The 26,376-nt window shown below is 42.7% G+C and overlaps 1 protein-coding gene across 1 annotated transcript; it reads left to right on the forward strand.

The window, feature by feature from the left end:
- Positions 1 to 1,908: 1,908 nt before the first annotated feature.
- Positions 1,909 to 9,971, forward strand: LOC111955280 (uncharacterized). The gene is given in 13 exon segments (XM_023975499.2): positions 1,909 to 1,997; positions 4,044 to 4,139; positions 4,364 to 4,431; positions 4,434 to 4,499; positions 5,255 to 5,357; positions 5,359 to 5,377; positions 5,884 to 5,938; positions 5,941 to 6,028; positions 6,180 to 6,211; positions 6,214 to 6,262; positions 6,264 to 6,279; positions 8,382 to 8,524; positions 8,918 to 9,971. Coding segments are annotated over 12 exon segments (828 nt in total). The 5' UTR covers positions 1,909 to 1,997; positions 4,044 to 4,071; the 3' UTR covers positions 9,039 to 9,971.
- The last annotated feature ends 16,405 nt before the right edge of the window (positions 9,972 to 26,376 follow it).

Genomic DNA, 26,376 nt, shown 5'->3' on the forward strand with positions numbered 1-26,376 from the left:
ATTTCAGTTTGTCCGTGATGTGTACGCCGAGTAATTTGGAGGGTTTGGAGGGTACTATGGTGTTAAATGCTGAGCTGTAGTCAATGAACCCCATTCTTATATAGGTATTCCTCTTGTCCAGATGGATTAGAGCAGTGTGCAGTGTGATGGCGATTGCACCGTCTGTGGACCTATTGGGGCGGTAAGCAAATTGGAGTGGGTCTAGGGTATCAGGTAGTGTGGAGGTGGTATGATCCTTGACTAGTCTCTCAAAGCACTTCATGATGACAGAAGTGAGTGCTACGGGGTGATAGTCATTTAGTTCAGTTACCTTAGCTTTCTTGGGAACTTGAACAATGGTGGCCATCTTGAAGCATGTGGACACAGCAGACTGAGATAGGGATTGATTGAATATGCCCGTAAATACACCAGCCAGCTGGTCTGAGCATGCTCTGAGGACGCGGCTAGGGATGCTGTCTGGGCCGGGAAATGTTTTACTCATGTTGGCCACAGTGAAGGAGAGTCTTTGGTAGCGGGCCATGTCAGTGGCACTGTATTGTTCTCAAAGCGAGCAAAGAAGATTTTTAATTTGTCTGGGAGCAAGACGTTGATGGGCTGGTTTTCTATTTTTTAATCCGTGATTGACTGTAGACCCTGCCACATACGTCTCGTATTTGAGCCGTTGAATTGCGACTCTACTTGTCTCTATACTGACGCTTTGCTTGTTTGATTCCCTTGCGGAGGGAATAGCTAAACTGTTTGTATTCAGTCATGTTTCCAGTCGCCTTGCCATGATTAAAAGCGGTGGTTCACGCTTTCAGTTTAGCGCGAATGCTGCCATCAATCTTTTAGGGAAGGTTTTAATAATCACAGTGGGTACAACATCACCGATGCACTTGCTAATAAACTCGCTCACCGAGTCAGCGTATACGTCAATGTTATTGTCTGAGGCTACCCGGAAAAAATCCCAGTCCACGTGATCAAAGCAATCTTGAAGCGTGGAATCAGATTGGTCAGACCAGCGTTGGATAGACCTGAGCACGGGCGTTTCCTGTTTTAGTTTCTACTTTTTAGGCTGGGAGCAACAAAATGGAGTCATGGTCAGATTTGCCGAAGGGAGGGCGGGGGAGGGCTTTGTATGCACCGCGGAAGTGCAATGGTCCAGAATGCTACCAGCCCATGTCGCGCATTCGATATTCTGATAGAATTTATGCCTTGTTCTCATATTAGCTTTGTTAAAATCCCCAGCTACAATAAATGCAGCCTCAGGTTATATCGTTTCCAGTTTACATAGAATCCAGTGAAGTTTTTTCCGTTTTTTTCCTAGTTTTTTATGAAGGGATTGTAAAGGGTTTAGAAGTCGTTTTTAAACTATTAATTATAGATTCTAAATCAATTGTTAACGATTCTGGTTGAAGTTGTGTCATTTTGATGCACAGGTTGACGTTTACTCGGATAAGTCTTGTCCTTGAGGTAGAACTGAACGATTTCCGCTAGATGGGCCAGCTGCAAAGCCAAAATTGGCTATATTGTAAAAATGTATGGAATCAAAAATGAGAGTTTTGGTCCTCATTAGGGTTAGGCATTAGGGTTAGCAGTGTAGTTAAGGTAAGGTTTAAAATCAGATTTGATGACTTTGTGGAGGTGCCAGCTGGTGACCACTCTCACCTGACCTGCTTTTGATGCGTCCTTTTACAAACAATGTAAAATCTCTTTGAATGCTTGAAATGCATTTGGGTCAACTCAGAGGTCACGTCAGACCACAGTCTATTGAAATTTGTTGTAGCCATCTAGTGTTTTTGGGGCTCTACAGATGTCCTATTTTTTATCCTACATAATTGCATAAAGTAGTAACATTGAGGCAACTTATTCTACTTCGTCCATGTCTTGTAGGAGGATGCTGTTTCAAACCAGAGACAGGTAGAGCTGGTCTGACGCTCTTTGAAATGGAAACGGTTCTTTCTTTGGAAATGAGGAAGCCTAAGGAAAAAATGGACACATCCTGCATTACAAGCAATGTAGGATCTATCAAGTCAAATTTATTAAAACAGTTTATTAATGTTTGTTTCCATGTATTTGATATGAAATAAGTTAAAGGAACAACTTCACACCTTTTTTACCCAGCACCATGCTAGTTGTCTACGTATGGGAGGGAAATGACACGTTTATACATTCTCTATAGATAAGAAAGAAAAGGTCCTAATAAAATTACTCCAGAAGATTTAAAAAATCTGAACAGTGATTTTCAAAGGCCACAAGTCTATTGTGGCACGGAGAACTTAGCTTGAAACTTCTTGTTGTTTTGTAAAATCACTGAACGTGTTTTCTCGGGACCTTTTCTCTTGTCTTTTTTGACTACAGAACGTAGAAACGTACCACCTACAAACGTAATTGTGTGCTGGACATAATGATGTACACTGAATTCCGGAAAGTATACAGACCCCTTGACTACTTTTTCCACATTTTGTTATGTTACAGCCTTATTCTAAAAATGGATTAAATAAACAATTTTCCTCATCAACCTACACACAATACCCCATAATGACAAAGCGAAAAACAGCTTTTCATAGTTTGAGTTTAAAACATAAATACCTTATTTACGTTAGTATTCAGGCCCTTTGATGTGAGACTCAAAATTGAGCTCAGGTGCATTCTGTTTCCATTGATCATCCTTGAGATGTTCTTACAACTTGACTGGAGTCCACTTGTGGTAAATTCCAATTGATTGGACATGAGTTGGAAATACACACACCTGTCTATATAAGGTCCCACAGTTACAGAGCCAAGAACCAGGCCATGACGGTCCGAAGGAATTGTCCGCTAGAGCTCCGAGACAGGGTTGAGTCGAGGCACAGATCTGGGGAAGGGTACCAAAAAAAAAAAAATCTGCAGCATTAAAGGTCCCAAGAACACAGTTGGCCTCCATCATTCTTAAATGGAAGAAGGTTGGAAGCAACCAAGACTCTTCATAGAGCTGGCCGCCCGGCCAAACTGAGCAACGGGGGAGAAGGGTCTTGTTCAGGGAGGTGATCAGGAACTCGGTGGTCACTCTGACAGAGCTCCTGAGTTCCTCTGTGGAGATGAGAGAAACCTTCCAGAAGGACAACCATCTTCTGCAGCACTCCAACCAATCAGGCCTTTATGTAGATGGCCACTCTTCAGTAACAGGCACATGACAGCCCGCTTGGAGTATGCCAAAAGGCACCTAAAGGAATCTCAGACCATGAGAACAAGATTCTTTGGTCTGATTAACCAATATTGAACTCTTTGGCCTGAATATGCAAGCGTCACGTCTGGAGGAACCTGCACCATTCCTACGGTGAAGCATTGTGTGGCAGCATCATGCTCTGTGGATGTTTTTCAGCAGCAGGGACTTGGAGACTAGTCAGGATCGAGGGAAAAGATGAACGGAGCAAAGTACAGAGCAGATCCTTGATGAAACCTGCTCAGGACCTCAGACTGGGATGAAGGTTCACCTTCCAACAGGACAACGACACGAAGCACACAGCCAAGACAACGCAAGTCTCTGAATGTCCTTGAGTGCCCAGCCAGAGCCCGGACTTGAACCCGATCGAACATCTCTGGAGAGACGTGAAAATAGCTGTGCAGCGACGCTCCCCATCAAACCTGACAGAGCTTGAGAGGATCTGCAGGAGAAGAATGGGAGAACTCCCCAAATACAGGTGTGCCAAGCTTGTAGCGTCATGCCCAAGAAGACTCAAGGCTGTAATCGCTTCCAAAAGGTGCTTCAACAAAGTACTGAGTAAAGGGTCTGAATACTTATGTAAAAGTTTTTTATTTCTTATAAATGGAAAAACCTGTTTTTGCTTTGGCATTATGGGTATTGTGTGTAGATTGATGAGGGGGAAAAAACGATTAATACATTTTTAAGAATAAGGCTGTAACGTAACAGAATGTGGAAAAAGTCAAGGCTTCTGAATACTTTCAGAATGTACCGTATAAGGTAAAAAAATTGTGAAGTGGCCCTTTATAAGGGAAATTAGTAACACTGATATTATACGGATTGTAACGCATAATACTAATTAATTCTTAATTGTTTACAGAGTGTTTTAACTACTCTCTTTGCCAACCATGGTTATGATGAGAGCCAGAGTTTCTCTACCAAGTGAATTAAACAGTAAAGTCACTGTGACAGAGAAGTAAGTGATGTTCCATTACCAAAATGTCATATTTCATTCTGGGGTGATTTCTGCATGCACAGTATCACTCCTGTTCAAGCCCATTGTTCTTTGGAGTGGTTTAGTAAAAGTGTCCAAAATTGGATTCTCTCCAGTCACAGAAATGCAAAAAGCAAAGCAGTATATAACTTTGCAATTTAGGTAACATACTGTATTTCTTTAACAAAAAAAACATCCCAAAAAAGTTCATTGAAAAAGAACATCAAGGAATCCAAGAGCAGTCGGTTTTTGGAGAAGGACAAACGCATTCTGGAAAGATGAAGAGTCTGCATTGTGACCCACATCCATTCTGCACAGTTTTGCCATTAGAGTCAGACTTCAGTAAGTAAGCAGTATTGGGGTAATGTTTTTAGTGTTATTGATTTGATAACACTTTGCTATGAATACACTTTTGCTTTATAATGACATTCTTAATGCTTAATATGCTCAGGATAATGCCTTATAAATTCACGGGACAGATGTTTATAGACATAACTGCTTATACATCTATAACTGAATGAATAAAGCATTGTGAATTGTTAGATATTACTTGAATTGTTAGATATTACTGCACTGTTGGAGTAGGAACACAAGCATTTTGCTACCCCCGCAAATAACATCTGCAAAATATGTGTTGTGACCAATAAAATTTGATTTGATTTATATTGAGCAGATAATAATTCCTCATGAAACAAAGTGTTTCAGTGGTACAGCAAAAAAGTGTTACAAGTATGCCTATTATGCTAATGATGGGAATTCCTAGGAAGTGTTACAAAGTAGTCACAACCCCAAGATATGGGTATGCTTACTTCACTCAAATCCTTATTTACAATGACGGCCAAACCCGGACGACACTGGGCCCAATTGGCATCCCCCTATGGGACTCCCAATCACGGCCGTTGTATACAACCTGGAATCGAACCAGGGTGTCTGTAGTGACGCCTCAAGCCACTGAGATGCAATACCTTAGACCGCTGCGCCACTCAGGAGCCGTATGCTAACAGGATTCCTGTTAGCATGCTCCCACAAACAATAATATCGTTGTTTATGTTGCCTCAAACATTTAATCCCTGTATCTCATTCCATACCTTTTTCAGCGTTTTGGAAGATTCTCATGCAAGGCCCCCCTGATACACCTTATGAGAATGGAGCCTTTGAGCTTTACTGTCAGTTTGGTGCTGAGTACCCCGTCAAACCCCCATGTGCGCTTTGTCACACCTGTATCCTTTTACACAAATGAATACAGAAGACAGTGTATTTTGTATTCTTGACTGCTACTGCTGTTACAATTAATTTATCCATTACCAGGACTTCCACATTTTCAAAGGTGGAATTTACCTGCATGGAGAAGTAATTGATTTTGCTTCCACAACATCATAATATCCCAACTCACGAGAAACTATAACGTTGTAAATCGCAACAGCTGGAACATTTATACATTACACTTTCTGATTGCAAAGCAACCTATATTTACATGCAAGTGCAAGAGGTTAAATTTAGGCAGGCTAGTAGTATTAGGTAAGGGTTAGGGTAAGGGTAAAAAAGAAAACACCTCATAAAAAAACACGCCTGGATTTGAAATGCCGCCACTCTCAGAAGATCAGAACAAAATGGACCACAACAATAGCTCTATTGATACGTTTCTGGTGTGATTTCAGGCTGAAATGTCATGTTTGTTAAATGCTTTCATATGAACCATTATGAAATATCCTTAATGTGTACAAAGGTGTACCACTGCAACGTAAACAGTGTGGGCCGTATCTGCCACAACATATTTGACCGAACTACTCGGCTCACATAACCATGAGAGAGATCTTGGATGCTGTGTATGGACTGCTCATCGTCCCTGAACCTGAAGATCCACTGGACAGGTTGACTTGAACATTATTTGCATATACAACAGTATTTAATTATATGTCATTTCAAATCCATCTTAGTTTCCAAATGGTATATTGTATATAATTTATGAATATGTTTAATTCATGCTACATTAATATATCCAAATGAAAATGTTTGTAAAAGTATTTTGGCAGAGGAATTCCTAACCAGCAGAGAGAATATGAACAAGAGGCCAAGAAAAACACGGAGGAAACTGCAGGGAATTCATGATGACATGGAACAGGTGAATGCACATATTCCCCCCACCCCTTATTTATAAATAAATATATTTTTATAGTTCAGCAATTTTCATATTTAGATACAGTGTATTACAAGTATTTGATACCCTGCTGATTTTGCAGGTTTTCCTACTTACAAAGCATGTAGAGGTCTGTCATTTTTATCATAGGTACACTTCAACTGTGAGAGACGGAATCTAAAACAAAAATCCAGAAAATCACATTGTATGATTTTTAAGTAATTAATTTGGCATTTTATTGCATGACATAAGTATTTGATACATCAGAAAAGCAGAACTTAATATTTGGTACAGAAACCTTTGTTTGCAATTACAGAGAATCATACGTTTCCTGTAGTTCTTGACCAGGTTTGCACACACTGCAGCAGGGATTTTGGCTCACTCTCCATACAGACCTTCTCCAGATCCTTCAGGTTTCGGGGCTGTCGCTGGGCAATACGGACTTTCAGCTCCCTCCAAAGATTTTCTATTGGGTTCAGGTCTGGAGACTGGCTAGGCCACTCCAGGACCTTGAGATGCTTCGTACGGAGCCACACCTTAGTTGCCCTGGCTGTGTGTTTCGGGTCGTTGTCATGCTGGAAGACCCAGCCACGACCCCATCTTCAATGCTCTTACTGAGGGAAGGAGGTTGTTGCCAAGATCTCGCGATACATGGCCCCATCCGTCCTCCCCTCAATTACGGTGCAGTCGTCCTGTCCCCTTTGCAGAAAAGCATCCCCCAAAGAATGATGTTTCCACCTCCATGCTTCACGGTTGGATGGTGTTCTTGGGGTTTTACTCATCCTTCTTCTTCCTCCAAACAAGGCGAGTGGAGTTTAGACCAAAAATCTCTTATTTTTGCCTCATCAGACTAAATTACCTTCTCCCATTCCTCCTCTGGATCATCCAGATGGTCATTGGCAAACTTCCGACGGGCCTGGACATGCGCTGGCTTGAGCAGGGGGACCTTGCGTGCGCTGCAGGATTTTAATCCATGACGGCGTAGTGTGTTACTAATGGTTTTCTTTGAGACTGTGGTTCCAGCTCTCTTCAGGTCATTGACCAGGTYCTGCCGTGTAGTTCTGGGCTGATCCCTCACCTTCCTCATGATCATTTATGCCCAACGAGGTGAAATCTTGCATGGAGCCCCAGACTGAGGGTGATTGACCATCATCTTGAACTTTCTCACCAAGCTGCTTTCCTATTGTCCTGTAGCCCATCCCAGCCTTGTGCAGGTCTACAATTTTATCCCTGATGTCCTTACACAGCTCTCTGGTCTTGGCCATTGTGGAGAGGTTGGAGTCTGTTTGATTGAGTGTGTTGACAGGTGTCTTTTATACAGGTAACGAGTTCAAACAGGTGCAGTTAATACAGGTAATGAGTGGAGAACAGGAAGGCTTCTTAAAGAAAAACTAACAGGTCTGTGAGAGACGGAATTCTTACTGGTTGGTAGGTGATCAAATACTTATGTCATGCAATAAAATGCAAATTAATTACTTAAAAATCATACAATGTGATTTTCTGGATTTTTGTTTTAGATTCCGTCTCTCACAGTTGAATTGTACCTATGATAGAAATTACAGACCTCTACATGCTTTGTAAGTAGGAAAACCTGCAAAATCGGCAGTGTATCAAATACTTGTCTCCCCACTGTATGTGTTTCCTTAAAGCAGTCTAAGGACAACGAGTGACTGCATTCCACACTCTGGTTTTCATATACTAGCAATTGTAAACTAATCTCCCCTGTTTAACATGTTATCAAATGTAATGCCCAATTCACCTCTTAAATGTATTGTGTCACGAGACATTTGAAATGTAAACAGGTTAACAGAAATGTGACTTTTTTGCTTTTAACCCATCCTGAGACAAACACACACACACACACACACACACAAGGAATTTGAAGCATGGCGTCAGACTAATCCTCATTATCAATAAGTATAAAATGCTGAAACACCATACCACTGTTGTGTGTAGTATACTGCTGTGTATATAAGCAGCACACTTTCTTGGTTTCCAGGTTTGTCAGGTTCTACATTTGTTTGAACAGCAAGTACTTTTGTTTAACAGCATACATGGTAAGATAATACTTAATTTTTTACTTACAGAAATTGGTCGGTGAAGAGTTGACGAAGAAGTTCACACCCTCACATCTAGTTTGTCCGCTGACCAAGAAGATGTTCATTGATCCAGTGAAAAACCAGGATGGAACGGTTTATGAGAGAAAGGCCATTGAGAAACATCTAAAAATGTAAGTGTGTWGCTGGATTCTGAATATTGATTAGAATTATACATTCTTGTACTACTACTAATAGTGCACTCAARTTATTACAACAAGTAAATCTATGGTCCTTCTGTCGTGACGGAATCAATTGTTTGTCATTCCTTACGTGAACAACTGTAGAACTGAAGCAACACATTGACAGCAACAATAATGTGTTGTCCCGTAGTTAAAGGCCATGAAGCCTGATTGAGTTTTTCCTCTCAAAATTCTCCAAACAAGAAGTATAAACAAGTWTTTGCCAGGACTGGGAGAATCTTGTGTAGTCCGTTATGTCTATAAACATTACAATGAAATAGCTAAATGAATGAATGAATTGACCCCATTTTTATGAGAATGGTCTACACTCTTACCCTTTTACAGGCAAAGGACTGATCCAAAAACAAAGAAACTTCTAAGTCAAACTGACCTCAAGTCAGATACAACCATGCAGAAAATGGCGAGGGAGCATCGCAAAAAGGAATATCTGGAGACAAGTGTTTGAAAACACAACATGGCAGCCAAAATGTATGTCTTCCTGTCCAATGCATTTTTGGGAGAAACATGATGATGGTGAGGGAAGTGTTACCCATTGGGWTATTGAATGGTATGATATTTTCCAGARGGCCTTCATCTATGCGGGGGTTCTATCTACACACTTCATGGGCCACTAGCTCCGATTTATATTATGCACATTTTCTGTTAAACTCTGTTATTAATCAGGAGCATATATTTATGTTAAAATTAGTTGTGTATCACAGTTGCCAATAGACTGTTGTGATAGTCAGATATCTAGGAGATTCCCAATATCTTGATATAATGACATGGGTTACTTTTATTAAATATGCTGTTAAGCCAAATTCAATGATTCAAAGTCGAGGGCCCACATTAATGCCGGAGTTTTCAGTTGTTTACTTTAATTAAACTTAACACAGTGATTTAAAGAGGCAATCTGAAGTTACAAACAATAACAAAGAGGACACTCCGCCACTGATAACGTAAAGAGCTGAGGGATGGTGCTGAAGGTATGTAACCACTCTCAAATTCATAGACAGAGCTACGGATGCAAATACTGACCATCCATGATATCGAAAGCATAGTTTTAACCTTGTTTGAAGGCTATGCTGTGTTTGTTTACACRTATATTGTTTACAAACAATGGTGTAAAAAAAGCTTATAATTTGGGTTCTGACGSGGTACGASARTTGAAYTAAGCACATGAGGCATTTATACGTTGTTTTCCTCAAGAATCAATGGCTATATGTGACTCATTTCAGGAAACTAGGCGTATGTCGCACGTCACTACTTCACAGGAGAGCCATTTGAACGTAAACTTTTTGGAGGGGCAGAAATGCCTTCTGGAACATGTRAACTTTCATGTGCCTTAACATCAAACTTGTATGCCATCTGTAAATACGAATAAAATTGTTAAAACCTCTTAAGGATTGGCCCCTTTTTTWAMATTTTCGCCTAAAATGACATACCCAAATCTAACTGCCTGTAGCTCAGGCACTGAAGCAAGGATATGCATATTCTTGGTACCATTTSAAAGGAAACACTTTGAAGTTTGTAGAAATGTTAAAGGAATGTAGGAGATTATAACACATTAGATCTGGTAAAAGATAATACAAAGAACGTTTGATTGCAAATATGCAGAGGGAGTTGAAAAGAGAACACACAGAACTGTTGTATAAAACACCTGTCTCYGGATTATATCTTCAAACTAAGGGCAACCTTGGCATCCGTGACAGAGAGGGAGAAGCGTCCATCCATGTATACGGGTAAGATAGTCTAGCTTGCTWCATTTTCACATATTATAAGTTTCTAATTTTGTCAGAAAGTCATTTTCATTTCAAGTTAAGGTGTACTGTTAGCTAGCTAGCTAATGTTAGCTGGCTGGCTCACTAGCTAACGTTACGTGTATGATCTGTGTAGTAATATTATTTGTATCTCAGAGCCATTTGCATTGCTAGTTATAGCCTAATGTTAGCTAGCTAGCATTGGACCTGGTTGGTTAGCTACCTGCAGATTAATGCAGGGTAGTAACATTATGAGTTGGGATTATGGTTCATTGCTTAGCTAGCTAGCTAGCTACATGCCTAAACAAAAGACAAGTAACTATGTAAGTAACCATTTCACTACACATTATGTATCCTGTGGATGTGACAAATAAACTTAGATTTTATTTGATATAGTATGTGTTTACCAGAGACGGTAATGTGAAGAACATGACCTGCACCAAAGTCAAATTAGGATATAGCGTTAGGCCAACGAGACAGTGTCCAAGTTCTAAAATTCTCCGGTAGAATGCCCTGCTTTTATTTCGTCACACTCAGTAAGCTATTTTCTGTAATTAGCTCAATATTAACTTGTAAATAATGATCTTGTTGAGAGTTTATGTTCCTGAATACAAATGAGCTAAATGTATACGTTGTCAGCTATATGATATGGTCATTATTTGAGCTGGCAAGCTAGCTAACAAGCTAGTAACGAACCAAAACATTGTTTAGAAAGTTGCTTTTAGTTGCCTGGTTTGCTAGATTTACATGAACTAAATTCATTTTTAAACGGATGGGATTATTGGTGTTAAAATACACCAGTTATGCTATTTTGGACCTCCTGGGTGCTGATGTCATACAACCTGTAGTTTTTGTCATTAGACTTTTTCACAATGGCGACCYGTCATTGAGGGCAGGTGGGGCAGAGTCTAAATATAAATATTTTTTTAGGGGGGGGGGCTTGCCTGTTTTGCATGTTATTTTGGCATTAACACATGTCACATCAGTCTGCAAACAATGTCAAATATATATATATATCATTGAGTTATAAAGCCTCATACAAACATGGTCTCTTTTTTGTTTTCTTGAGTAAGGCAGCTCCAAAATGCAGGTGTTTCAGCCTAACTCGGTGCGGTCCGTGGTGATGTGTTAGCCAGCAGAAAATACAGAGCGTTGCACYGTGATTGGCTCAGTGTTCAGTCACTCATGGTCCAAGTCTAAGGGGAGAGCTACAAAATTCTAGCCCCTAGCACCATAGAATTACTGTAGATTAGAAGTRCCCATCCAAGAAGGCTCAAGGTCATTGGCCACAGATAAAATGACGTCAGTTATATGTACAGTAGCWTTGATTGGACWRAKCMTGTCAAMATYATACTTTCAAAAATTTTGCWAGCAGTCATCATCATGAATCAAGTCGACAATCTACTGGCAAATCCATTTTAATCCTTGTCATATGAAGATAAATAATGGAGAGAAATTATAGATAAAACGTATCGGTGCTCATCGGCCATTGGACATAAACATTACACAACAAGTTGGAAATAGCAAATTCAACAATGAGTGGTTTGGAAGGAATCAGTGARAGTGGCTAAAGTTAACTGCAAGCATTGCAAAGCAATCACTAGCCTGCTATTCAGTGGAGTGGCTGTGTGGTCCCAAATGTGGGATTAAAGGGCTCTCCAAGTTTAAGATGATAAACATTCAACATTGTCCATGCTGTCAATGAAGCATGATTTGTGCTGCGCTCAAAACAACTGTTAACTCGGAACTGCAAAAACATGAGTTCAAGACAACTGGGAAGTCGGGAATAAACGCGCTCCGACTGGGAAAATACGTTTTGAACCGTCATCCAACTCTGAATTGTAAATCCGGCCTCTTTCTAGAGCTACGACCTGAAGATCAATGACGTCATCATGATTCGACCTTGTTTTTTCAGAGTTCTCAGTTGTTTTGAAAGCACCATAAATGCAGAGAATGTCAGACTTTGATAACATAATTTGCCCACGAAGAACCGCCGTGCCTCCTTCCTGTTCAAGTGAGCACAGCACAACAAGGTGAGTACAAAAATGTATTGTATGCTGCTGCATAAATGATGTAATATGCCAGGGAGACATGTATAAATCCTAGCTAAAAAAAAGAATAAAGTGTATGTGTGTGTAGTAAGATGTTAGGATCCCATGTGCCTCACCCAAATAATTTGGTCTATTTACCCTCTCTTAATTTTGCCTACTGTTTTGACTTGGTGGTGCACATGTAGCCTATAACCTGTTTTAGAGAAATGTAATCAGCTTTCATTGTTTGCTTATATACCCCCTTTATTTATCCTACGGTTCTGACTTGGTGTACAGGGAGAACACTAAGAATGCCCATGTTCTGAATCTTGTCGCTGTACATTTCAAAAGTGCTAAACAAATTGTTCTATTCGATGAACGTCCGTCCTAGCTTGTTCATTAATGTATTAATCAAAATTATGGATTGCCTCTTATCCGCTTGTCATCCCCTTATGCCATAGTTTGCACGTCTCAATTGTCATTATTATTAATTGTCATAACAACACCCACCCACCCRTAGCACGAGCTCCAGCAGGTATATCTCACTGCTCATCCCCAAAGCCAACACCACCTTTCCTTCCAGTTCTCTGCTGCCAATGACTAGAACAAATTGCAAAAATCGCTAAAGCTGGAGACTTATATCTCCCTCACTAACTTTAAGTGTCAGCTGTCTGAGCAGTTTACCGATCGCTGCAGCTGTACACAGCCCATCTGTAAATAGCCCATCCAACTACCTACCTCATCCATATTGTTTTTAATTACTTTTTTTGCTCTTTTGCACAACAGTATTTCTACTTGCACATCATCATCTGCACATCTGTCACTCCAGTGTTAATTTGCTAAATTGTAATTACTTCGCTACTTTTGGCCTATTTTTTTGCCTTACCTCCTTACTCCATTTGCACACACTGTATATAGATTCTTCTATTGTGTTATTGACTGTACTTTTGTTTATCCCATGTGTAACTCTGTGTTGTTGTTTATTGTCGCACTGCTTTGCTTTATCTTGGCCAGGTCACAGTTGTAAATGAGAACTTGTTCTCAACTGACCTACCAGGTTAAATAAAGGGGGGGAAAAAATAAAAATTAGAAACCACATTTGTTTAATAAGCAAGTCAGCCATACCAGCTATGCTTTTTAAAAGGCAGTAAATGAGGCTGAATGAACTGTTTCGCTGCCAGAGGCTCCGCTGATAGCCAGGTTGGGACAGCTTTATGTAGGCCGTTTATGGGCACCCCTTGTCACCGTTATAGTGCAATGAATGTATTGTTTAGTGTTGTGTTGTGGCTTTGCTTGCATGCATCCCACTTATTTTTTATTTTGCMCCACCAAGATTTACATGCTAAAATCGCCACTGCTTTTTCATAACGACAACGACAAGTTTGATGTTGGACAACAATAGAATGTTCATGATGTCACTACGACAACTGTCGATAGACGTAGTATAAACCAGCCTTTCGTCTTGAACTCCTTGGTTGTTTAGTACATGACCTCACATGTGAATCCTTAAATAGATGGGTGGGGCTAAGGCTTAAAAGGGTGTGAACGATGCTGAATGGGTGCAGACAAAGAAGTGCTCTCCAGTAGGTTTACCAAAACATTCAAGGGCCATTTTCTCAAAAGTGAGGTTACAAGTTTATCAACTTTCAAAGCAGAATTACTTTCCCATTGTTCCTTAACTGTAGTGTTTGATATACCATTTTCTAGCTCTGAGTCTCTACTTTTATTCAATGTAAAAAACACAATTTCAAGTTTTGCTACATAAGACCGAATCGAGCCAGTCGGTCACATATAGTCATTCATTTATAAGTCTAAAGATGTATATAGCAATTGCAGATTGCCCTTTTAAAGAATGTTATGATATCAATTGAAAAAAGTTAAGAATAAACTTTGGTTATGATCTTATTGTTTAAGTATTTCTTGCCTTTTTCCCTCCATTTGTTTTATCTATTTTGAAAATGAACTGATTAATTAGCCGTGGTGTTTTTCTTTGGTGATGAATCCACCCTTGTCGGGTCAACACCACATACATACCACACAACTCACCAGGCCAGAGCCAGGACTCTCAAAGGGGGTGGGACTCCCAAACTGATGCAGCTCTACGCAACTGTTTAGTATGTGTAATGGTGGTGAGAGTGTTTTTGTTCTGACTGCTAACACACAGCACACACACACACACACACCACACACACACACACACACACACACACAAACAACACACAAACACAACACAACAACACACACAACACAACAACACACACACACTACACACACGACTTACACACACTGTGGCTGAAATAACTGTAAATTCAAATAGAGTAAAGAAATACATTAGAAATAAAAGATAAATATAGGCAATTCTATTGTCTTTCATTACTTCTAACAGGGTCAAACTAGCCTGTTCTTGTCTCTTCATTGAAATGAAACGACAAAGATGTAACATCATCATATCCATCACTCTGACTGAACTTGATCTGCGTAACGGTAAACAAATTGGTGGTTAATGCAGATGTTTGCGCTCTATCATCTACTTGCAGCATGCTGTGGGCTCAGGGTAACTTTTCATTTACATTCATTTTTAGTATTTAGGCATGACGCTCTTATCCAGAGCGACTTACATAGCGTGCATACATCTTTATTAATTTTAACATTACTGAGACAAGGAATAACCTACCCCGGCCCAAAGAGCAGACGCTCTTATTCCAGAGCCGACTTACAGTAGAGGCATTACATTTTTTACAGTTTTTACATACTGAGCACAAGGATATCTACCGGCCACGAGGCACAAAGGACTTCTTAAATCAGCAGCGACCTTAACAGTAGAGTGCATCATTTTATTACATTTTTTTTACTTGAGCAAGGATAATTCCTACCGGCCAAACCCTCCTTAAACCGAATGAACGCTAATGCCAATTGTGCGTCGCCCCACGGATCTCCCGGTTGCGGCCGGCTGCGACAGAGCCTGGGCGCGAACCCAGCCCAGCCTGGGCGCGAACCCAGAGACTCTGGTGGCGCAGCTAGCACTGCGATGCAGTGCCCTAGACCACTGCGCCACCCGGGAGATTATAGCAACTTTATTGCTATACAATTCATGAGGCCTTTTAGAGCTCTGATGCAAACCTCGGCCGTGGTGCAAATCTGTCTACTATAGTATTTCCCTGAAGAAATAACATATTGGCACTTTTTCATAACGGCACAACTTCTATTGAGAACGAAACATTAGCGAAATAAAATCCATTACAATTTTTGGAAGCATCGAGATCACCAGTATGCTGGGGTTTTTCTTTCAATGAAATAACATTTTCTTTCAATAATAATTATTGTAGGAGAGGTGGAGCAGGTGGGTCAGAGAGAGAGAAAGGGAGGGAAGGTGAGAAGCAGAGAGAGATAGAGTGGAAGGAGTGTGTATTTCAGAGCTGAGAGCTTTAATATGATGAGTAGTCTAGCTGGCTACTAGGCCATTAACAGAGAGAGAGATAGAACGAGAGAGGGGAGGAGAGGGGGAAGAAGCGAGAGAGCAGCATCTCCGCGTTAATAAAAGAGGCCTTTTGCAGGAGAYTGATTAGAAATATAATTTCCTGACTCTTGCTTTTTTTTCTCATTAAATTGGGCGATGTAGGCCTGGGATATATATAATAACCTGGAGAGGGGTGTACAATAACAGAGGGGTGATAGACAGAGAGTGAATTCTCACTCAATCAATCACTCACACACACACACACACGCAAGCACGCACGCAAGCACGCACACACACATTGACAAAACGCTAGCTAAAACCTGATGGCGGGCACGTGGCACAGGGCGCTTAAATCTAATTCTGCCCTCGCCGCTGAGATTTGTTTCCGCGGTAGTTTAATCTCGCCGGTCTCTTCTGTCCCTCAAATAAAACCCAGGCATAAATAAACCAGCAGCTTTACTGTGAGACCAGCCAGGTACACAAACACCCACTATATTTTCTAACGCCATGGTCGCTACCTATTTCTTTTAAAGATTCTACCACTGCTGTCAGGCCTATACATCCATGCAGTAATTAACGGTTATATTACATCATTATTGGCATTACTAATTACTATTTTTAACAGTCCGCATAATTATAATTATTAATTCGCCTTAATAGCATTTGATAATAATATGAATGTTAGTGCTAGATACCTCTACTACAAATGTACAGTTGAAGTCGGAAGTTTACATACACTTAGGTTGGTGTCATTAAAACTCGTTTTTCAACCACTCCACAAATTTCTTGTTAACAAACTATAGTTTTGGCAAGTCGGTTAGAACGTCTAATTTTGTGCATGACACGAGTAATTGTTTACAGACAGAATATTTCACTTATAATTCACTGTATCACAATTCCAGTGGGTCAGAAGTTTATATACACTAAGTTGACAGTGCCTTTAAACAGCTTGGAAAATTCCAGAAAATGATGTCATGGCTTTAAAAGCTTCTGATAGGCTAATTGACATAATTTGAGTCAATTGGAGGTGTACCTGTGGATGTATTTCAAGGCCTACCTTCAAACTCAGTGCCTCTTTGCTTGGCTTGACATCATGGGAAAATCAAAAGAAATCAGCCAAGACTTCAGAAAAATAATTGTAGACCTCCACAAGTTTAGTTCATCCTTGTGAGCATTTTCCAAAAGTTGCCCGCCTGGGTCCTCGGGCAGTGTCGAAGTCTTTCTGAGGCCAGCTGTGCTCTGGGTCTTGTCGTATCGGTAGTCTTTGTGTGTATGGATGTATCTGCTGGTGCGCTGTTTGCGTCGTGCTGGGCTTTGGTTTTGTTCTGCTTTGGCTCTAGATCGTTGTGTTTTGGGAAGGAAAGGGGAAGGCCCTCATCCGAAGCCAAAGAAACAGCCACCCAACCGTGAAAGCACGGGGTGGCAGCATCACTGTTGTGGGCGGTGCTTTGCCTCGCAGGAGGGACTGGTGCACTTGCTCGACAAAATAGATTGCATTCAGGTAGGTAGGAAAAGTATGGTGGAAGTTATTGAAGCAACATCTCAAGACCATCAGTCCAGGAAAGTTAAAGCTTGGTCACGGAAGCCGGTCTTCTTTCCAAAAATTGACACCCCAATAATTGCGCCAAGCTCATCACCTTCCCAGTAGATACAGAGCTTGTGGGCAGACACTGATTGGCATAGCCAAAAAACAAAGCTCAGTAAGCTTGATCCTGCGAGCTGTGTGCGCCGCCATGCGAGCTGGAAAGGCCAAGCCTGCACCTCAAGACTCATGCCGAAATGTTGGTTTGAGGCGTGCAGAACTGCAAAGCTTTTGCCGGAGCGGAGGGGGCCTATAACCTTAACTCCCAGTTACATCAACTCTGTCAGGAGATGGGGCCAATTCACCCGCTTATATGGTTGGGAGCGTTGTGTAAGGCTACCCCGAATGCAGTTTGGCACCAAGTTAAACAATTTAAAGGCAATGCTACCAAAAATGAATTGAGTGTATGTAAACTTCTGATTCACTGGGAATGTAATGAAATAAATAAAAGCTGAAATAAATAATTCTCTCTACTATTATTATGACATTTCACATTCTTAAAATAAAGTGGTGATCCTAACTGACCTAAGACAGGGAATTTTTTTACTTGGATTAAATGTCAGGAATTGTGAAAAACTGAGTTTAAATGTATTTGGCTAAGGTGTATGTAAACTTCCGACTTTGTTAGGGGTCTGTACGGGAGGCGAAGTCAGGTGCAGGAGAGTGTAGTAAACAGGTGCACTTTAATTCCGGTCCAAAAACGACAGCACATAAAAACATAAACGTGCCAAAAACACGGAACATAACAAAAGTATGGCACCTGACAATATCCACATAACAATCAACAATTACACACAAAGACATGGAGGGGAACAGAGCACTAAATACATGCAGTGTGATTATGGAATGAAAACCAGGTGTGTATGGAACAAGACAAAACAAATGGACATATGAGAAATGGAGCGGCGATGGCTAGAAAGCCGGTGACGTCAATCGCCGAACGTCGCCCGATCAAGGAGAGGAGCCGACTTTGGCGGAAGTCGCGACAGACTTCAATTGTATTACTAAAAAATATTGTTGTAAGTAGAGTTGCTCATATACTATAAATGTATACATATTTTCTAAATACACATTTATCTTGATGACATTATTACGAGTTAGCAAGGCCATTCTGGGATGAACCAGGCAGTGTTTCCCTGCGGACTCAGAGATGGCATGATAAGTAGAGGTAATAAATAGCCCAATCCAGGCGTGAACAGCCTTTTCTCTCTCTCTCCCCTTTCTCTCTCTCACTCTCTCCGGCCCCGTGGCCAAAAAGGCATCTGCTGCTCATGCTGATGTCATCTGGAGATAATAACCAGGCCCAGCGTGGCACCAGACCACAGCCAGCGCTACGCCTCCCTCCTCTCTGCYGTGCATCGGCTTACTGGGAAAAGATCTGGCAACCTGAGGCTGAGGAGGATAGCAACTCATGCACTACTGCAGTCAGCCCCATAGACGCAGGGTTGGGGAGCAGTGAGGGACCGTAATAAGGGGTTACTGGGATCTGGCAACCTTTGGATGGAGAGTTTCTAGGATCTGGCAACCTCAGGGGTCTGCGGTAGAGATTGCACCCCCTGCAGGAAGTCCCATAGCCGAAGGGTGTTGGGAACCCAGCGAGGGGGATCTGCAGCGCACTGCTGGAATCTGGCAACTCGAAGCTATGGTGAAATACAAGTGCAACAACTCAACAGTCACCACACTGCTGTATAAATACTCAAATAACCGGAGAACCTTGTTTCCAGTGTGTGTGGAAGGTATTTGGTTGGCATTGCTAATCGAGGCTAACAATTTTACTCCCCTTATCCTAGTCCTAGAAGGCTCCATCCAGCCCCACTACCACCTGCCTTACCACAGCTTTTCTCCCACAACCCACCAGGGACTCCAACCCCCAACCCTCCAAACCMCCCAACACATTACCACAGAGTGGCCACTCTCACCCTAATCCCCCTCCCCTGCCTCCTCCTCAGTGGTGTGTAGGAAATCTATTTMTGTGTCTCAAATGGTACCCTATTCCCTGTTTAATGTTCTATGGGCCCTGGTCAAAGCTAGTGCACTGTATAGGGAGTAGGGTGCCATTTGGGACCCAGTCAATGTGTTCACTTTCCTAGAGTGGTTAAGAGCACCAGCAACATGGAATTGGAAGGTAACTAACTCGACACTCCTGCCATTTCCTAAAGGGTTTCTAAAATGGGTGTGAGTGGGAGAATTGAGTTACTTTGGGTGGGTAAGATGGTTCAGGCCTGGTCTCTCCGCCCACCTGCACTGCGGACCATTACAATGGCTATTAAAGCTCCTGCTAGCACGTGTCAATCTCTCCATTTGGACTCAGAGTGGGAGGACTATTAAATGACTGGATGGGCTGCTTCCTACTTCTCTTTCTGTCTGTCTCCTCTCTCTCTCTCTCTCTCTCTCTCAGTAACTGTCTGCTGTCTGCGAGCATCAACTCCTCGGCTGACACCGATGCCTGCCTGCCTGCCTCTCTCTCGCTCTCCATCTCCGTGGAGGAGAGGAAAGAAGGCAGCAGGGTAGACAGAGAAATCAAATTGTCTTCCATCTAATTCCCTCTGACATCCAATTCAGACTGCTGGAGAAGGGGGTGGGCTGTGGTGGTAACCTGAGGAGGAGGGATGTGTGTGTGTCTGGGTGTGTCTGTGGGTGCGTGTGCCTATGTGTGTGCGTGTGTGTGGTGTGTGTGTGTGTGTGTGTGTGTGTGTGTGTGGTGTGTGTGTGTGTGTGTGTGTGTGTGTGTGTGTGTGTGTGTGTGTGTGTGTGTGTGTGTGTGTGTGTGTGTGTGTGGTGGGAGGGAGGTCAGTTAGCTGTGGGGCAGATATTCAGAATCCCCCCTTGCTCCGTGTCAGATGGAGCACAGATCAACCAAGGGATGAAGGCTCCCCTCAAGTCAACACGCGCGCACGCACAGCACGCACGCACGCACCACCACACACCACAGCACCACCACCACCACACACCACACACACACACACACACCAACACACACTAACACACCACACCACACACACACACAGCACACACGCTTTAGTGTTACTGTTCTCGGTGGATCTAGTGAGCATAAGTCTGCTCAGAATCAGTCACGACAACTTCTTCAAGGATAGGCTGACCAATACTCTTTCTTTCAAAATAACGTTTTCTTTCATGTAACAACCACGCATGAAACAAATACCACTGAAAGCAATTTAAGGAGGCAATTTAGACTCATTTGAATAATCTACATACATTTACATCAATTGCAATCAATTGCATAACCAAATATCCCAAACACTGTGACCGACCTAAGTAATAGACACCAAAAGAAGCAGTATCAAGAGACCGAAGCTCATCGCTATCCAGGGATTGCTTGAGAGGAAATGATGTCATAATTAAAAGGTATTGGTATTTTCTCTCAGGGTCTCAGCAGTGCTCAGCAGGTCAGCTAATACATGGTCATCGTAGAGCCACAAGGACCGTGCTGGTCAGAGTATCTATCTCCATGGTGACTGGGACCTGTCCACTCATATACCATTTTCGCTCTAACGTGCCGWCCCCGACCACAGACTGCTGGCGCTGGGATAGTATGCTCACCCTGTACCAGCATRCTTCCAACAGCTTTACAGGGCGGCAGGTAGCCTAGTGCTGAGGGTATTGGGATAGCAACCGAAAGGTCGCTAGTTTGAATCCCCAAGGTGAACGATCCATCGATGTGCCCTTGAGCAAGGCACTTAACCTTAATTGCTCCAGGGTCTCCCGTTAATAATGGCTGACCCTGGCTGTGACCCCACTCTCCCAGGGTGTCTCAGGGAGAGTGGGATAAACACATTTCCAATTCACATTTGTATTCATACACAATTGTACATGTGTGAAATAGGACAAATATAAGCAGCCACTAAAGTGGATGAGTAACCAGGCAAGACCAGTTCAGCTTGGCTCAGCAGTGAGAAAAGGATAATAGTGAGACTGACTGCCTGGGCCTTACTAGTCCACCTGGCGAACTCTGCAGACCAAGCTGGTTCGCTCTGCTGACCAACTACTTCTCTTTGTCATCCGTCTGTTTCTGTTATCACAACGCCCTTTAGTCCTCCTACACAGCCTATGGAAGCCCCTAAATCCCCCTTTCTTTCTCTTTCTCATTATTTCTGTCTCTCTCTCTACCCCATTCTATCTATCCCTCCTCTTTCTCTTCCCCATTTGCGCTCTTTCTGTTACTTCACTCCGCTCTCTTTCAGTCTCTCTCTCTCTTTCAGTCTCTCTCTCTCTCTCTCTCTCTCTCTCTCTCTCTCTCCCTCCCTCTCTGTGTGTTGGCTGACTGCTCTGTGGATGGCCGCTCCGTCCCGTGAGTTCTCTGACCCTGACTCTCCTCGACCCCTCACACAATGGTGCTTCACACACTGCCACCGGCCTCACTGCACCCTCGGTATTCACTTGGAGAAACACAGGGAGAGGGTGAGATACAGAGAGAGAGGGAGGGACAGAGAAACAGAGGGTGAGAGAGGTAGAGGGAGAGACAGAAAGAGAGAGACTGTACTATTTATTGTAACCTACTACAGGTGTGCACAGTGAACCAAAAGTGTGCCCCATGGAAATCGGTGGCTACAAATGATAAGATCTTGCTGGAGCAGTGCAATGGTCTGAGCTGTAATGGATTTTAAAAATCACCACCAATTCTATTTCTAACTGTGTGTACAGAAAATATTGATGGGGCAGAACATGAGGGCTAGCTCCATGCTGGTTTTTGTGTGGTTGGTGTGTTGTCGTCGGTGTGTTGTGTGTTGTGTGTGGGTGAATGGTGTGTGTGATGTGTAACAGTACGGACATAAACCGAGTACCAACCGCATATCCAGGGGTGCTAACGACTGTGACAAGACCGATGTACCAATGCCCTAACCAGGGTGTCTGAGAGCGACTGGTGACAAAACCCATTACCAACCCAACCAGGGCTGAACGACTGGGACAAACCATTACCAACCCAACCAGGGGTGAACGACTGGGACAAACCATTACCAACCAGGGCTGAACGACTGGGACAAACCATTACCAACCATTAGTCATCCACACACCAACCTCTAAGCAGTTATTATGTTTTCATTCTAATGTACAGGCTGTAACAGCAACAGACAGAGGTCAAACATGTTCATTTAGAGTGAGCTGTAACCAAATTATGATAATCACATTCAAACATCCACTAGACTGAGTGATTTGGGAATAAGAATGGATTTTAAACTACATGACCAAAATAATGTAGATGTGTGTGTCGTCGAACATCTCATTCCAAAATCATGGGCATTAATATGGATTTGGTCCCCCTCTTCGCCGCTATAACAGATTTAAAGCAACGATATTCGAGTGGCTGTTTTTAAAAACACTGCAGCTGCAATTAAATAATTATCTTTACAAATAATAAAATAAGGTAGATGGAGATGTGTAAACTAGACATTCAGTCTTTATATTACTGTAGACTAAGCTGCAGCAAATGTATACCTGTCACAAGAAGAAGAACAGACACTACCATGATGATATGTCTACATGCATTGAGAACTGCCCCCCCCCCCGCCCTGAGACGGGCCGCCTGCCCCCCTGAGTGTTGATGATTCATCATGCAGAGGCCGTAGAGAAGCCAGATTTAGACATCACATACCATTTAACAGTTCCATTTTACGCCATGCTGTTCATATAAATAATTTAAAAGGTTTCTCGCAGTTATTTTATCCCGAGAAAAGGGAACGGTTTTGGACGGTAAATCCCAGTAACTAGGCTTCTGCCAGTAACTAGGCTTCTGCCAGTAACTAGGCTTCTGCCAGTAACTAGGCTTCTGCCAGTAACTAGGCTTCTGCCAGTAACGATAAAAACCCACCAGGGGTGTGAACAGAACTGGGACATAACCTAATATACCTTAAAACAAAAGCGACACAGACCAGGGCTGAACGACTGGTGACAAACACATTACCACACAGGGCTGAACAGAATGGGACAAACCATTACCAACCAGGAGTGAACGACTGGGACAAACGCATAACCGAAACACACAGGGTTGAACGAACTGGGACAAAACCATAATACCAACAAAAACAACAACAGGGCTGAACGAACATGGGACAAAAAAACCATATCCAACAAAAACCAGGGGTGAACGACTGGGACATGAACCATTACCAAGGAAAAACAAAGAGGTTGAACGACTGGGACAAACATTAACAAAAAACAATCCAACCAGAGCTGAACAGACTGGGACAGAAAAAAACCAATTACCGATATAACACACAAAAAACGCAGTGGCTGAACGACTGGGAACAAAACCATTACCAAAGCCCACACAGGGCTGAACGACTGGGGGGACAAAACCATTACCGTAACTCCAAAAACCAGAGAAGATGAACGAACCTGGAACAAACCATATACACAAAATACAACCACCAAGGCTTGACCGAATGGGAACAAAAAACCATACCAACATACCCAACCAGGGTATGAACGTACTGGGACGAGAACCATATACCACAAAAAAAAAAAACCCAACACAGGACTGAACGACTGGGACAAAAACCTTACACAAAACCACGGCTGAACGGAGACCTTGGGACAAACCCATTACCAACCAAGAAAGGACATATAGACAAATTAACGACTGGGAGACAAAACCCCTTAAACCAACCACAACCAGGGCTGATCGACCTGGGACAACCATATACCAGAAACTAATACCAACCAAGTGGGATAGAACGACTGGGACAAAACCACATTATCAAAACAACCAACCAGGACTGAAGACTGGGACAACCAATTAACAAAAAATGCCACCAGGACTGAACAGACTGGAAAGACCAACCGATTACCACCCACCAGTCGCCTGACCCGACTGGGACAAAGAAAACCATATTACCAACCCAACAGAGGCTGAACCGACTGGGACAAAACGCATATACCAAAACCAACCAGGGCCTGACCACAAGAAACTGGGACAACCATTAACCAAAAACAACCCAAACCAAGAGGGGTGAAATCGTCTGGGACATCAACCATTAACATAAACAACACGCAACCAGGAAACTGAACGACTGAGGGACAAAAACAATTACCAAACGATCCAACGCAAAGGAGCTGAACAACTGGAGGACAACCAATTCCAAACCACAATACAGGGCCTTGAACAAGACTGGAGACAACCCAATATACCAAACACGCAACCAGGGGTAGAACGACTGGGGAAACCATTTACCAAACCCCACTAAAACCAGTGGTGTGAACGACTGAGGACAAACCTATCTTACGACAGATAAATTCGCATTAGTTTTAAAACGTACTGTATCTCTAACCATAATAGGCTAAGTAAAGAGGTTGATTACATTAGAGCGTGCGGGGTGAACTTATTATATCTATTAGTTTGTCAACCTTACTTTGCAGAACAAGCAGAACGTTGGTGATTTAACCATGTGATTCCGATGTCTTTGGCATACCACACACAGCAAGAATATCCAGGGGGTTGTTCCACGACCAGAGGTGCCACTGGGACCAGTTACAGCACCAAACTCATAAGGGTTAAAACTTCCAAGCACAGGGAGGTGAACGAACTGGGACATACCATTACCACAACCCCAACGCAGGGATGGTGAACGACTGGACATAAACCATTACCAACCCCAAACAGGGTGTGATACGACTGGGACAAACCATTACCATACCCAACACAGTGACATCTCGGAACGACTGGGACAAACATTACCCAACCCTCAACAGGGATGAACGACTGGGACAAACCATTACCAACCAACAACCATGGGCCGTGAACGACTGGACAAACCATTACCAACCCAACTCCCCTAAAAACCAGGGGTGATACGACTGGACAAACCATTCCAACACAACCAGTAACGGTGACGTGGTGACCAAACCATTACCAACCCCACCAGGGGTGAAACGACTGGGACAAACCATTACCTAACCGCAAGCAAGGGCTGACCGACTGGGACAAACAATTACCCAACCCAACCGTGGGCTGAACGACTGGGACAAACATTACCAAAAACATCTACCCCAACCAGGGCGTATGAACGACTTGGGACAAACCATTATACCAACCACAGTGCTGACAAGGACTCTGGACAAACCATTACCAAACCCAACCAGGATGAAGGCGATTTAGGTGACAAACCAATTAACCAACAGCCAACCAGGGGATTGACTGACTGGTCACTTGTGTACCATACCATTATCAACTCAACCAGGGGGTATCCATCGACTGGAACCTATCAACGACGCAACAGGATAGTGGACATCGTGGGATTCGAACCAACTTAGTGAGCGTACTAGCACGAGACTGTGACAGGTGTGAAACCATACATCGGCCTAACCCCAGGCTACCTGGGCCGATTCCAACCCACAAGTGGTACTGAACGACGGTAACAATTACCTAGACCCATCGGTCTAACGGATATGGACGTATAACCGAACCCAACCAGGGCTACGTGAACGATTACACCCATCAGGGCTGAACGGCGGGACAGAACACTATGAGTTCGCCAAAATACCAACGGGCTGAACGAGCTGGGACAAACCATTACAAACGCAACCAGGGCTGAACGACTGGGACAAACCATTACCAACGCAACCAGGGCTGAACGACTGGGACAAAACCATTACCAACCCAACCAGGGGCTGAACGACTGGACAAACCATTAAACCACGGCCATACAGGGTGAACGATCTGGACATAAGACCATTACACCACCAAGCAGAGGCTGAACGACTGGGACAAACCATTACCAAAAAACCCAACCAGGGGTGAACGATCTGGGACAAAACCATTACCAATCCAGAGGCTTGAACGAACTGGGACAGAACCATTTACCGCATCAACCATTTAGTCATCCGCTACACACACAACTCTCTATAAGCAGTTAATTAAGTTTTCATTCTTAATGTACAGGACTGTAACAGCAAACAGAACATGACGGTGTCAAACATGTTCATTTAGAGTGAGCTGTTAAAACCAAATTATGGAATAA

Source organism: Salvelinus sp. IW2-2015, linkage group LG1 (assembly GCF_002910315.2).
Source record: "Salvelinus sp. IW2-2015 linkage group LG1, ASM291031v2, whole genome shotgun sequence".
In the NCBI taxonomy this organism is placed as follows: Eukaryota; Metazoa; Chordata; class Actinopteri; order Salmoniformes; family Salmonidae; genus Salvelinus; species Salvelinus sp. IW2-2015.